This window comes from Hyperolius riggenbachi, chromosome 1 (genome assembly GCF_040937935.1).
Source record: "Hyperolius riggenbachi isolate aHypRig1 chromosome 1, aHypRig1.pri, whole genome shotgun sequence".
Lineage (NCBI taxonomy): Eukaryota > Metazoa > Chordata > Amphibia > Anura > Hyperoliidae > Hyperolius > Hyperolius riggenbachi.
In genome coordinates, this window is record NC_090646.1 from 566,819,787 (window position 1) to 566,835,423 (window position 15,637).

The following is a 15,637-nucleotide window of genomic DNA, read 5'->3' on the forward strand; positions in this document are numbered from 1 at the left end:
ACCATGAATCCAAATGTATATTTATCAAATTCATAGCCCATGTAAATATTCCAGCTAAAAAATGTCCACCAGAAACACAGACAACATGAATGTCCCTTATGCAGATGCTTGGTTGATTCAAAAATTGAAAAATAGATCATCAGACCCGAGAGGAGATCAAAGCGCGCTGGACAGAAAGATAAGTACAACATATACTGTACTTCTGAGGTATTTAGTCATCAGATATTAAGGTGTATTTACTAAACTGCGGTAAGCAGAATAATGTACCTAACGCCTTACCGCAAGATGAGTGGAGCAGAATACATTATATGCAATGCATTTTGCTTTCCTCATCTCACGTACAACTTTACACAGTTTAGTAAGTAATTATGCCCCATTGATACTTAGCACCTTGAATAATAATATTGGAGAGTTGTGTAAACACTTGTATGCAACACTTATATGCCATCCAGGTACTTAGTGCTTTCAAATAGTATGCCACAATATAAGATGACGACAGGTGAAAAAAGTCCACCAGAGATTGTACGTAATGGTAAATAGACCTTTTGTGGAATCTCGTGTTCTTAGTTTCAATTTAAAAGCTGAATTTCAAAGATAAAATTCTAAATAGCAACCATTTCAATGAGCCATAAAATCTGGTTCATTCAGCTGTAAAAGTATTGTAGAGATGAGGCTGTGAGCCTCTCTGATGCCTGGCATACACGGCTCATTTTTGCTGCTCAATTCTCCCGCTCAATCGTTTCGCCGCTCGATTCCACAGTCAATTCTCTTATCTTCTGTTCATTTTTCTCATGTTTTTCCATTCACTGCAATCCGGAATGGAGCAGCAAAACGATAGAGCGGGAGATCGGACATGTTGGAAATTATCAAGCCATCTTAATGGGCAGCACGGTGGCGTAGTGGTTAGCTCTCTCGCCTTGCAGCGCTGGGTCCCCGGTTCGAATCCCAGCCAGGGCACTATCTGCAAAGAGTTTGTATGTTCTCTCCGTGTCTGTGTGGGTTTCCTCCGGGCACTCCGGTTTCCTCCCACATTCAAAAAACATACGGATAAGTTAATTGGCTCCCCCTAAAATTGGCCCTAGACTACAGTACCTACACTACATAATATAGACATATGGCAATGGTAGGGATTAGATTGTGAGCTCCTTTGCGGGACAGTTAGTGACAAGATATATATACACTGTACAGCGCTGCGTAATATGTCGGCGCTATATAAATACTAAATAATAATAATAATAATAAATGGCTCAAAAACGAGCCGTGTATGCCCAGCATTAGGGACAGTCAGTGACAAAATGATATAGTCTGTAAAGCCCTGATAAAGATGTTAGCGCTATATTAAATAAAAATAGCAGCAATCAGCCTAAGGCCACTTAAATCTTAGATTGCCAGTTTTCTGTAGCGTTATTTGTTTCAAACACCATGTTCACTAGTTTTGTACCAGTTTTAATCCAAAGTTATCTGAAGCCCTCCACTTTTTGGGATGTTCCTGGGCCTCTGCAGATAATTGTGGTCAAGATGTCAGGCCCTCCATAATTTTCAGTGGTGTGACTGATGCACTGCCAGTGCCGCAAATCGCTGCAGATGCTTAGGAACATGCGAAACAGGGGCGGACACTAGGGAGCCACAAGTTGCCACTTTTGTCCATTTGCAAGTAATCAGGGCTGGGGATTGCCAATTTAGAGCAACTGCAGTGGGCAAAGCACAGATGCTGGAATATAAATCAAAATAACCCCTTTAAAAAAACATTACAACTGTAAGGGGTGATCAGAATGTATTTGTTTCTACAACACCACCTATATTACATGAGAGATGAAAGTAGGTCCTTGTCATTAATCCTTTAGCAGCCAATTTATTTAGAGGGTTTCAAGTGCTCCAGGCCAATTTATTTCAGCACTCTTTTTTATTTCTTTATTTGTTACATTTCCTTGCTTCTAATTAGTACTGATGTAATGTGTATTTATGGCCACTTGTCATTAGGGGGCAGTGTGAGACAATAACAGAGGACTTCTGCTTTCAGTTTCTATATTTTCTGCTAGGAGAGATCAAAGCATTCCAAGATTTTACAGTACAACGAGTTCTGACAGCTGATATCAAAAACTGTGCAAATGAGGAAACTCTATTAAAGCTGCTAATGGGTTCATTAGATTACAACATTTATCTTTATTGTTTGATTACAGTTTTTATTTATTAGTTGGCAGATGGACTGTGTGTCACTTGCATACTGCTGTTCTGCATTGTCTGAGATCTTGGGCAGAGTCTTACCCCAACCTATGACTCACAGGTGAACATTATCTTACTAGCAAATAAAGGCAGTGCAGTGCATATAAATAATGCAGGAGTATTAACTGTATCTGGAAACTGTGCCTCTCTGTTGTTATTAAGCAGAGGCATGAGAGGCTTCTTTCATGCCTCATTTGCATTGCTACTCCCCCTTCCCCCTCCCAGCCTGATCAGTGGTCAGAGGCCTGTTCTCTGAGTGCTGGCAGCTAGGAGTCTTTCTGAAAGCGCCTACAGAATAGAGAAGCATCAATAACCTAGCTGAGCAAACTGTAACTTTTTTGTTGCTAAGATAAGCATATGTCTATTTAACTTTATAAAAATAAGTAGAATCTGCTGAAGGAGTTGAGTTTTTGACTGAAATATACTTTAGATCCAATTTTATTATAAAATTGCCATAACATAGATCAGTCCAGAACAATTGTTTTTTTCTTTATCAAGATAATGTTATTAAAATGTATATTTTGTTATTTTAATTTGCAGTCACCAATGGATTCCCAAAAACTGACAGTAAGTCAGAATCAGATATTTCGCCAAGTACAACGTGAGTTGTACCCGGAATTGATTTTGGCACAACAGGGTCGGTGGTGGTACAGTACAGAAATTGAACAGGCAGCATACAGTAGGTACACAGTAAATACATATAATGCATACATATATACGGCGATACATACAGTAGGTACAGTGCATAATTACAGAGTAGAGCAAAACATAGGTAGAGAACCTATAAGAAATGGACCTAAAGAGAGGGACCAGCGGGACATCCGCTGCCGTCTATGGCACTCAAAATGCTTCTGCAGCTCAGATCTCACTTCTTTGCAACTATGGCAACAGTACTCTCTCTGGAATACATATTACCCAAAATTTCCACCTTATTGTGTAAGTAATTAGCCGCAGAGGGCAGGAGACATTTTTTTTTATTTTCCTTACCTAAACGAATTACCGTATTTTTCGGACTATAAGACACTCCTGACCATAAGACGCACCTAGGTTTAGAAGACAAAAACCAGGGGGAAAAAAATATATATTAAACCTGGTGCATCCATGGTGCAAGAGCATCTTGTGGATCTTCTCCCCTCCATCCCCCCAATTATTATCCCCCCTTTCATCCATGCTGTGCCTTCTTTGTACTTGTGTCAGTCTCTGTTCCTCCTGGGTCCTTCTTTGCCCCTCATATGACCTCCTCTGTCCCCATGTACCTCCTCTGTCTCCCTACTGACTACCTCTGTCCCCTTGTGTCCTGCTTTGCTCCTTCTCCCACTATGTCATTGTGTCCTTCTCTGTCTCCTGTGTCCCCTTTTTCCTTCTTTGCTGCTGTCTCCTTCTCTGTCACCTGTGTCTCTGGTGTCTTCCTGTGTCTCAGCTGCCTCCCTGTGCCCTCCTGTGTCCCCTGCCTGGTGTCCCAGTGTGCCATCTGCTGCCCTGTGCCCTCCTTTGACCCCTCTGTGCCATCTGCCCTCCTGTGTGTGTCCCCTCTGTGCCATCAATCCCCTGTGCCCCCTCTGTCTATCCCATGTGCCATCTGCCCCATCTCCTCCTGTGTCCCCAGTGTCCTACTTTGACTCACCACCTGGCCCCCTGTGCCCTTCTAGTAAGTTTTATATACGGTGCAGACACCCGGGACCTCTATGTAGCCATCCCATCCCCCCTCACCGCGGCTCCAGCTGATCTAGAGTCTTGTCAGGCCAGACATTCTGGAATGGAAAGGACAGTACAGTACCAATTAGTCGTCCAAATCACCGCAGCTACGCATCACCAGAAGACTGCTACTCACTAAATACGACATCCAGGGACTCGCGGTTGTTGATGAGCTGATGGCTCGGCCTCCCGTAGCTCCATGTCCACCAAGCAGCGGTCAGGTCACTCCACCACACCACGATCACAGCCGGGCTGGCTTAGGACTAGCGTCTGGAGAAACCGCAGGAAACCGGTTACTAAGGAGCCTTCAGACGACACGCGGCCAATCACGGGGGAGCCGATGGTCTCGGAGGCGGGACCATGGCTCCACCAGTGGGCCAATCACTGCACTCGCTGCTACTGAGCAAATGCAGTGATTGGCCCAATGATGGAGCCTTGGTCCCACCTCCGAGACCATCGGCTCCCCCGTGATTGGCTTGCAGTGCTCCCACCTGATTGGCCGCATGGCAGGGCAGGATCAGCTGGAGCCACAGCGAGGGAGATTGGATGGCTGCATGGAGGTGCCGCCGAAGACATCGTTCACTGGCTTGCAGCGCTCCTCGATTGTCCACATGGAGCCTGGAGGCCGCGACACAGGGCAGGATCAGCTGGAGCTGCGGGTAGAGGAGGACTGGAAAGCTGCATGGAGGTCCTGGAGACGTCATCGATAACGGTATATACCATACCAGAAGGGGACAGGGGGGGCCAAGCAGTGAAATAAGAGGAGACTAAGGGCACAGGAGGGCAGATGGCACACGGGGACACCAAGGGGGGATTCTGGTGCCACATGGCGACAAAGTAGGACAGTGGTGGGGGGTACCTTCGGACTATAAGACGCACTGACTTTTTCCCCCCACGTTTGGGGGAGAAAAAGTGCGTCTTATAGTCCGAAAAATACGGATTGACTGAAACTTTGGCACTCTTGCAAGAAGCAGGAAATTTGGCCGCCCGCAGTTAATGTACAATTTGAGTGCCGCCATAGACGCTAATGCAAATATCGGCTATTGGCTGCCAAAAGCAGAGATGTAGGTGCCCGATAAATATCGTTTTGAAAAGTAGAAATTTATAGTTTTTGAAATGTTTATTGTTTTAAAAATTAGAAAGTTTTAGTGTGTTAAATATTTGTTTTTGTTGAAAATTATCATTTTGATATTTACTGTTTTGAAAATTAGAATGTTAGGAAGGGAGGTTTAGGGTGAAGCGCAGGGCCGGTTCTAGATTTTTCTCCACCTGAGGCAAACTTGTGAGGATGCCCCCCCCCCCCCCCCCGATAGGTAGCCTGGAGGGGGTAGCAGCCAGAAAGGGACTGAAGTACTGTCAGCGGCATTGCAGGAAGTGATGCTGCGAGGGGAGGAACGCAAGAAAGTAAGTGAGTAATTGCTTCCCACTGCCAGCTCTAAATTTAGTGATCATAGCTCGAAGGGGAGAGCGGACAGGAAAGCCCCAGGTGAGGGAAGGGAGGGTCTGACTCCCCTCCCCACCGCTGTGCCTGTTGCTCCCCTTTCCTGGCTGCTACCCCCTCCAGCTCGGTGGCCTCCCCCACCCAGGACGAGACGGGCATCCCCCCCCCACTTCTGCTGCCTCACCCCGCTTAATGGGCAGCTGGGGCGTAGGGCTATGTTTAGTTGTAGTAAAATATCAGTAAAATTCACCAACGTTTTACTATCATCATTACCAATGTACATTTTTTTTTGTTTGTTTTCATCTGGTGCCCAATTCACAATGGTATTTATAATTTACACTTATGTTGGCTTCACCCGGCACCCATTTCTCCTCATGCCCCTATTTCATGCACGCCTCTTGTCTACAGGTTATGGGTAAACACTGTGGAATGGCTGTGTTTTAAATGCACATAAAAAACTAAGTGAGCATGCAGATATAACGTCTGACATACATGTATGCAGTATATAGAGCCAAACTGAAGGGACTTTTCTCAAATGTGGAATTCCCTAATAAGATTGCCAGAAGGGCATTTTCACTACCTGATTCCAAATTTTGTTTTCCACAAAAAAACTGCAGATGTCTGAAGATCGAATATATAATTTCATATATCTGTCTTTGTGCACTTTGCTGTTCGCTGCGAGCTGATCCTGGTTATTGTAAAGCTGCTCTTCCCAGGAGGATATTTGTCCTTATGACAACCTCCCAGCCCCCTAGCATCAGATGGTTCTATACAATTCTGTTATTTACGCAGTCTGAGACAAGCATAATTTAAGTTATGATTGAGGTACATTGTCAGGCGGGTGTTGGGAAGGCCTGTTCCCTTGTGACTCTGTGTCACCCTTATTGTTATTATTTTTTCAAACAACATATGCAAAAAGTGGCCTTATTAAAAAAAAACCTTGACGCTGACACAATCTCATTTCTTTTGAAATGATTCAAATACAAAAGTTCAAAAAGTAATCTAGAAATGGTTCATGACGTTTTCATACAAATTCATTTATTAGTCTTAATGTTATCTGAAGAAAAATTCAAATTTTAAAAAAGGAAGGGGGGGTTAATAAAAACAGTTTGTATATAAAATAAATAAAAAGCAGATTTCTTCAGGTATATTTTAGTTACAATATATCTACTATATATACTGCAGATTAGAAATATAGTACTAATGGTTTCTACATTTCACACAACATTGCTGCATTTGTTTTTTTTTTTCTACTTATGTTTACAATTAAAACATCCTTCCAAAAATCCTGACTGTGCATGTAGGTTTTTTTTTTTATTTCAATTCAAGAAAACTTTATTGAGACATTCACGAACAAGATCAAAGGTTATTGGATTGCTTACCTGCTTAGAAAGTCTGCGTTCTTCCTCAACATATTTCTGTTCTTTTGGTATTAGTGAGGCCAAGCTGGCTTTTACCTGCACACAATAATATATGTTAGTTGAGAGGCAACTTGCACAAACAGTCTATTTTTTCACCTTAATTGTGATCTGTGACCAGCGCATGCACCCTGATTGAAAATTCACAAAAGAAAATTGTAGAAAGGACATAAATGTATAATACCAAGGGAGGGTAGCAGGCATGCATACTTAACAGGAGCTGTATCACCGCTGGTAACAACAGCTGCATAGTAATATATGGGCAGGCGGCGCCATGCAGTGGCTGCTTTGCTCTCTTCACTTTCCGAGAGGTTTAATAAAATGAAGTCACAGACTTTATAGATCAGTAACAAAGGCTATCAAGAAACAGAGCTCTTTAGCAACGCAAGGGGGAAAAAAAGCAAAGTTAAGACTTACAGCATTGAAAATCACATCTATTTCAAGATAGATGACCCCCTTTGTTGGCCCTGTCAGCTGCTTGTTTTTCAAGACGTAGGCTTTCTGTTCACCATTTTGAATCTGTGGGAAGAAAGACATGACAGCCGTCTGTCTCACAGTCTCTACTGAATACACTACCCCGGTCACCTTTGACCCCCAGCTGCTGAAACTGACAGGGAGCCCAAAACAACTGTGGCAATTCTGACAAGTACCTGTTCATTACCAGCACCGAGCCTGTCAGGAGAAATTAACTACCGTGGGATTCAACATGGTCGTGGACCGAGGGTGTTAAATCTTATTTATTTATTTTTTCCTCCCTTTTTTTTTTCTTTTTTTGACTGCATGTGTGATATTTCTTATCTTGGTTGAGAATTGACTGACATTGAACAGGAATTGTTTTTTTCCCTCATGGGTTAAGGGGAACATTGAGATGTATGGCAGGAGAATGAAACTTACAGACAGTAAGGGTATGGCAACTTTGCCCAGGAAGTCAGCACTCCGGTCTCGGTCTTCATCATAAACTGTCACTTCAAGGACTGAGTGGATGTCATTGATATTGCTTTCCGAGCAAGAAAAGAAGAGGAGGCAGCATTAAATAGTGAACCACATTCAAAACTCTATTGCTAATTAAACTGTGCAGAGCTGTAAAATGGCATCGTCTTACATCCATTGCAATAAAATACAAATTATACTTTTATTTTACTCTGCATTTAAAAATGTGAATGAAATGCATAATCAATTTTTGATTATGACATGAAAAGACACAAGAGTACTATTTTAACAAACAGTTGCAGAGCATGTGTATTAGACCCTGGACATTTTACTTATATATGTGTAGTATGAGGGTCATCTGCATTGAATATAACTTAAATACAGTATATTGCTAAGCCGTGGGCAGCACGGTGGCGTAGTGGTTAGCTCTCTCGCCTTGCAGCGCTGGGTCCCTGGTTCGAATCCCAGCCAGGGCACTATCTGCAAAGAGTTTGTATGTTCTCTCCGTGTCTGCGTGGGTTTCCTCCGGGCACTCCGGTTTCCTCCCACATTCCAAAAACATAAGGATAAGTTAATTGGCTCCCCCTAAAATTGGCCCTAGACTACAGTACTTACACTACATAATATAGACATTTGACAATGGTAGGGATTAGATTGTGAGCTCCTTTGAGGGACAGTTAGTGACAATATATATACACTGTACAGCGCTGCGTAATATGTCGGCGCTATATAAATACTAAATAATAATAATAATAATAAGCTAGGCCCTAATACAGTGGGATGCGAAAGTTTGGGAAACCTTGTTAATCGTCATGATTTTCCTGTATAAATCGTTGGTTGTTACGATAACAATTGTCAGGTAAATATATCATATAGGAGACACACACAGTGATATTTGAGAAGTGAAATTAAGTTTATTGGATTTACAGAGTGCACAATAATTGTTCAAATTCAAATAAAATTAGGCAGGTGCATACATTTGGGCACTGTCATTTTATTGATTCCAAAACCTTTAGAATTAATTATTGGAACTCAAATTGGCTTGGTAAGCTCAGGGACCCCTGACCTGCATACACAGGTGAATCCAAGTATGGGAAAGAGTATTTAATTTTCTCTGAACAATAGCAACATGTCTTAAATCTTAAATCCACTCTCAAATGATCTTAAGGCAAAGATTGTTCACCTTCATGGTTTAGGGGAAGGATACAGAAAGCTGCCTCAGAGATTTCAGCTGTCTGTTTCCACAGTTAGGAACATATTAAGGAAATGGAAGACCAAAGGATCAGTTCAAGTTAAGGCTCAAAGTGACAAACCAAGAAAAACCTTGGATAAACAGAAGCGACGAATAGTGAGAACAGTCAGAGTCAACCCACAGACCAGCACCAAAGACCTACAACATCTTCTTACTGCAGATGGAGTCACTGTGCATCGTTCAACCATTTGGCATACTTTACACAAGGAGATGCTGTATGCAAGAGTGATGCATAGGAAGCCTTTTCTCCACCCACAGCACAAACAGAGCCGCTAAAGCACATTTGGACAAGCCAGCTTCATTTTGGAAAAAGGTGCTGTGAACTGATGAAACTAAAATTGAGTTATTTGGGCGTTATGCATAGAGGAAAAACAACACAGCATTCCAAGAAAAAGACCCGCTACCTACAGTAAAATATGGTGGTGGTACCATCATGCTGTGAGGCTTTGTGGCCAAAGCAGGGACTGGGAATCTTGTCAAAGTTAAGGGATGCATGGATTCCACTCAGTATCAGCAGATTCTGGAGACCAATGTCCAGGAATCAGTGACAAAGCTGAAGTTGCGCTGGGGCTGGATCCTTCAACAAGACAACAACCCTAAACACTGCTCAAAATCCACTAAGGTATTCATGCAGAGGAACAAGTACAACGTTCTGGAATGGCCATCTCAGTCCCCAGACCTGAATATAATTTAAAATCTGTGGTGTGAGTTAAAGAGAGCTGTCCATGCTCGGAAGCCATCAAACCTGAATGAACTAGAGATATTTGTAAAGAGGAATGGTCCAAAATACCTTCAACCAAATCCAGACTCTCATTGGAACCTACAGGAAGCGTTTAGAGGCTGTAATTTCTGTAAAAGGAGGATATACTAAATATTGATTTAATTTTTTTTGTGGTGCCCAAATTTATGCACCTGCCTAATTTTATTTAAACAATTATTGCACACTTTCTGTAAATCCAATAAACTTAATTTCACTTCTCAAATATCACTGTGTGTGTCTCCTATATGATATATTTAACTGACATTTTTATCGTAACAACCAATGATTTATACAGGAAAATCATGACAATTAACATGGTTGCCTAAATTTCGCATCCCACTGTATAACAAATGTTGGTAAGTTTTCCCCAAAATGCTGAATCAGAAAACCAATAATTATTAGCAAACTCGATAAATTTTAGATGGACAGTTAAATGATGGCATGATCAGCAACAAAATTAAATGACTGTCAACTAAGCACTGTGTCGATTGTCTGATGGGTTGAGTATACTGATGTGATCAGTTTTTAGAAAGGCACTGTGCCATGAGAGCATTGCTACTCCCTAACATGAAGTTCAGGCATCGTTTGTCTACCTGGACCACTCTTAACCTATCTGTGACTATTTTAGTACAATACTAAAAGTACATGGACATTTAGTACTGACTGGTTACAGAGCCAGCTCTCAAATGCTTCTGCTGTTTTCCCTTCCTGATAACTTCTTCAAGCTACTTCTACACCCAGAGTTACAGAGTATACAGAAAGTTAATGGTGAACCAGAACTTCTAGAAGCATGTAAGGGGCTGCAATGGACCAAAACGTTCTTACTAAAATGCTATGGAAAACAAAAGTTTGCTTTATTAAAACAGAAAGCGTTTGCAATAATTCAGGTTGGAGTGAGCTCCAAGATGTCTCCCAACATGCACGTTGGACGAGTGTTTATTAATAGAGAGAACGACCAACAAAGTTCCCCGACTTAGCAGTTCGCAGATTGTGCTGCCCTGGAGAGGCAGAACTTTGAGCTGTAGCTCTGCCTCTCCGCAATCAATCTCCACCTCCTCTCAGCCCCTCTCAGTGAAAGAAGACTGAGAGGGGCGGGAGGAAGCTGCAATAGGCAGAGATTGACTGCGGAGGAGGCAGAGCTACAGCTCAAAGCTCTGCCTCTTCAAGGAAGTAAAGTGCTGCGAGCTCTGGAGCTTTGCAGGTCTATTTCTGTATTAAAAACACTTGTTTTGCGTCGGGATTGCGGTGGTTCCCCTTAGGATACAATGCTTAACAAGATTAAATTAAAAAAAATGGAAAAAATGAGACTTCAGAGTCTCTTTAAAGGAAACCAGAGATAAACGCTTTGGCACAAAATAAACATATCCCCGATAGATTTTACAAAATAAATACTATACCTGATACATTCGCGGCTCTGGTGTGCCATTTTTTACTTAAACTCCATGCAAAATACAGTTCATCAGAAAAGCATATTATTTAGTGGGCTGTGTGCAAAATGAAATCACCATTTCTAAAAACCTCTCATGACTAAAAAATATAGATAAAAAAAGGTTTTTCAATATACCCTTACATTAGCAGCGCCTCCCAGCTCTCTGTGATGCTGCCAGTATACAGAACAGGAAAGCAGAGCCATAAGGGGGAAGGCTTGAACTTGAAAAGACATCAGAGAAGACAGACACAGCTATAATGATTCCTGAGCAAAGCCAGACTGAATGCTCAGTCGGGGATTTTATCAGGGCTGGTAACAAGCAGGCTGAGCAGTGAAGGATGGAACAGAGAGCAGGGTAGGTGTTTTCTCTAATGTTCACACTGATATATATATATGGTTAAATACATGAGGGTGCTTCATCTCTAATTCACTTTAAGGCAGGATGTGACGATGAAACAGCCACTTCTTAGTAAGATCTTGGCTATTCTTTATAAACCTACTTTACTCAAAAACTCACAAGACAAACCTCTTTCTGCCATTTATTTTGAACTCATTATGGCTAATACCTATAAACTTTATAGATGCAAAAATAAATGACAGACAGACATTCCTACGCTCTCAGAGAAAGATTGGACTGAGGTGCTGGAAGAATTCCTATGATCAGTAATTTCTGCAAAAGACAGATTTATACAGCTTAACCCATTCAGGTTCCGTCGTTTTCACGTGAGAAATGTTCACCTCCCATTCATTAGCCTATAACTTTATCACTACTTATCACAATGCACTGATCTATATCTTGTTTTTTCCGCCACCAATTAGGCTTTCTTTGGGGGGTACATTTTGCTAAGAGCCACTTTACTGTAAATGCATTTTAACAGGAAGAATAAGAAAAAAATGGAAAAATGCATTATTTCTCAGTTTTTAGCCATTATAGTGTTAAAATAATACATGCCTCCATAATTAAAACTCACGTATTGTATTTGCCCATATGTCCCGGTTATTACACCGTTAAAATTATGTCCCTATCACAATGTATGGCGACAATATTTTATTTGAAAATAAAGGTGCATTTTTTCCATTTTGCATCTATCACTATTTACAAGTTTAAAATAAAAAAAATATAGAAATATTTCATCTTTACACTGATATTTAAAAAGTTTAGACCCTTAGGTAAATATTTACATGGTTTTTTTTTATTGTAATGGTTTTGTTTTTTTTATAGTAAACATTTTATTTGGGTAGTTTTGGGAGGGTGGGAGGTAAACAATAGATTTATAATGTAAATGTGTGTTAATTTGTATTTTTTTTTTCTTACAGGTGTAGTATTACTTTTTGTTTACATGACGTCACTCTAAGCGTAACACACGCTTAGAGTGACTCATCGGAGAGGGAACGGTCAGAAAAGGCGCAGCTTCCGAAAGAAGCTGTCGCTTTTTCAGCGGGGGAGAGGAATCAATGATCGGGCACCATAGCCCGATACATTGATTCCCTGGCTACCGAATCCACGGCCGGGAGTGCGCGTGCACGCGTGCAATCGGCCGCGGGAGCGCGCGGTAGCGCACATGGTTCCTGGACGTAGAAACTACGTCCAGGAACCAAAATAGGTTAAATTCATGCACGGATTAAATTATACCCCCCAAAGACTAGCGTTGATACACCCCACGAAAGACGCAGCTTGTCCAAAATGTCGTATCACAGTGGGATCTTTTCATCATATGTTCTGGTAGTACTGTAATGTTCAAAAACTATGGTCCAAATCTGATAAGATATGGGCAGGGTGGTTGGACTGGCGAGTGGCGAATTGTTTTATACCAGGTGTTTTAAAGTGAACCTCCAGAGTAAAAATCTACTCAGCAGAACTGAAAAGGCTTGGTGTTTCTTTAACAGTTTCACAGCATCAGAACTTTGTTTTTCTTACCAAAGCATCATTTTTAGCTGCATTTTTAGCTAAGTTCCACCCATCAAAGAAAAAAAGCCCGGGCTTTTTTTCCCTGATGCTGTTCAGAGCATGATGGAATTTCCTATGTTGTTATTCACGTTGCCTAGCAACTGGGAGAGGTGCTCAGGACACAGGACAGTTGGAACTGTGTCTCATGCTCCCTGTCACCCCCTTTCAACCAAAAAGATGGCTGCCATCATGAAATCAAACATTTGCCTGTTCTTTTAAAACAGTGTGGGTAAGAGATTATATTACCTATCTATTTTAATTAACATAACTAATGTAACTTAATGACAGGCTGGAGTTCCTCTTTAAACTTTTAGATAACACCCTGACTTATAAATGTCATATTCCCATCCGGGAATTCTCAGGCACAGGACATGCTGTATTTAATCTGTAAGATTAATATTAATATATTTGTGCCTTTTTAAATGATTAGTTTGTTATGCTACTTATTTGCTGTGGCAACCACTGGACTGATGCCTTATCTGCTTCTACTGTATTTCTTGTACACTGTCTAAGGGAACACATATGTTGTGTAGACCCTAAATGTTTGTATGTTTATTATACCAAATTCAATAAAAGTTCAACAAAAGTGATTTGTTAAAAAAATGATGATCCCATAGCAAAATCCAGTCAGATACTTGAAAATAACTAATCGCTTCCGAAACAAGAATTGCAAACACAATTGCGGCAAAATAGTGGGGATTGTGTAGTGATTTTCAGTGTGAAAAAGGGCCCTAAGCAATCTGACATAAACTAAAGGGAATAAAAAAACAAAACAAAAACAACCCTCAAGCCCTTCATGCCAGTAGTAAACATGATTCATCCCATGCTGAATGAGGCACTTTATGTACACGACACGACACGACACGACACTGACAGGGTAAGAGGATTTTTTCTCTCTCTTTTGCTTATCTCTTCTGCTTCTCCTCATAACACACTCTTCTGTTGCTTTGTAAAAAAAAAAATCTTCTAACAGATCATCTTTAATAATAGAGCAATTCTACCATTGGCTTCCATGATACCTCACGCTAACCCCTCCAACCTACCCCTAACTCTAACCCCCACACCTATACACCTAACACTAAGCTTCCCACCACCTACACCTATTATTGACCAAGTACCACAGCCGATAATGCTCCATTGTAGCCAATCATAGTACTTGGCTTTACCTGCACTGCAGCCTATCCAGTGTTTGGCTATATGATAACTGAACTCAGGTTCCCATTCATGAAGTGTTTGCTGATATCCAGAGTTTGGCCAGAGCCAATATCTGGAGTTTGGCTATATAACAGATAAACCCCGGTGCCGATTACATATCCCCACTGCCTGCTGCACTAGTAGCTGGACTTTGGTTATATTATGGGCGAACCCCATCACAGCCACAGCTACAAATTACATTGTGATCTATGGCATAGCTTACTTTAATGATTGCACCCAATTAACTGCTTCGCTCTGTGTGATATCTGTGCCTGTGTCTTCCATACATGCATACCTACACCATCTGCTGGGGAAAATAAGATTTTGCACTTGGGATGCTCCCAGCAAGCTTCTGGCCTAGATTCAATGAAAAGGGTATTTTACAAATTTTAAAACAAAAAAGGCCATTTCTAAAAATCCATTCCACTTTGACAGTGTTGATTTCTGAACCTGGTGTGTTTCTGTTTTCTGATATCCTGCCCTTGTCAGCTGCCAGTCCTAGATTAGAGCTTGGTTTTAAATGACTCCCGTGTACCACCTGCACACTCCTTCTGTCAAAATCAGGGCCGGATTTACAACTCAGAGGCCTGTAGGCACAGGCATTTTGGTACCCTAAACTCCGCCCCTGAGCACAAGCCACACCCACAAGGAAATATTCTGAACTCTAATCCCTGCCTTATGTCACTGCGGGCTGGTTCACACTGCAAGAGCTTTTGAAATGCTAGAGATTTGAAAAGCTTTAGCTAATGCAATGCTATGAGGGATTTTTATAAAATCACATCGCTCAAGTGAGAATACACACATAGCACTACATTAGCAAGAGCTTTTCAAATCACAAGCACTTGGAAAAAGCTCTTGCAGTGTGAACCAGCCCTAACTGTCCTTAGAATCCTACACTCTAAATCACTGTCTCAAATCATCCTAAGACACATTAGACAAGGTTGTAAGTGCCTGCTAGGTTAATAACCCAATTCATAAGATCAGGTCAGATATGAGATTGACAAAACTTCATAAACTGCAGCTTAGAGCAGGTAGGCTTGGACCGACCCTGCAAGTATTTTGACACCTAGCATTCCCTGTCCTTGCTTCAAAGAAACAGGACTGATTTTTATCAGCACGGCTGGTATTCTGCCTGATTTAGCAAACCTTTCTTGGCCTCACAATATGAAATCAATCTTTTGTCATAAATATGACTTTCCAAAGGGGGAAGACCCTCAAAACATGGTTATTTCAAAGATCTGGAATAAACCACACGATTGGATGTAAGGTAAGCCCTGCCAAAGCAGAGATATGCATTTTAGAGTCACAATGCACCCCAGCTCACTCATGTTTGATACCAATGTTATG

General features: G+C 41.4%; 1 protein-coding gene across 7 annotated transcripts in view; it reads right to left on the bottom strand.

Annotated features, from left to right (window-relative positions):
• Positions 1–15,637, bottom strand: part of MCTP1 (multiple C2 and transmembrane domain containing 1) — a 980,166-nt gene that overhangs the window by 347,354 nt on the left and 617,175 nt on the right. For all 7 annotated transcript variants that reach the window (XM_068247591.1, XM_068247583.1, XM_068247617.1 and 4 more), the window contains 3 exons: positions 7,672–7,774; positions 7,195–7,296; positions 6,742–6,816 (listed from right to left, as the gene is read on the bottom strand). In XM_068247591.1, coding sequence (XP_068103692.1) covers positions 6,742–6,816; positions 7,195–7,296; positions 7,672–7,774 — 280 coding nt within the window. The remainder of the gene's footprint in view (positions 1–6,741; positions 6,817–7,194; positions 7,297–7,671; positions 7,775–15,637) is intronic.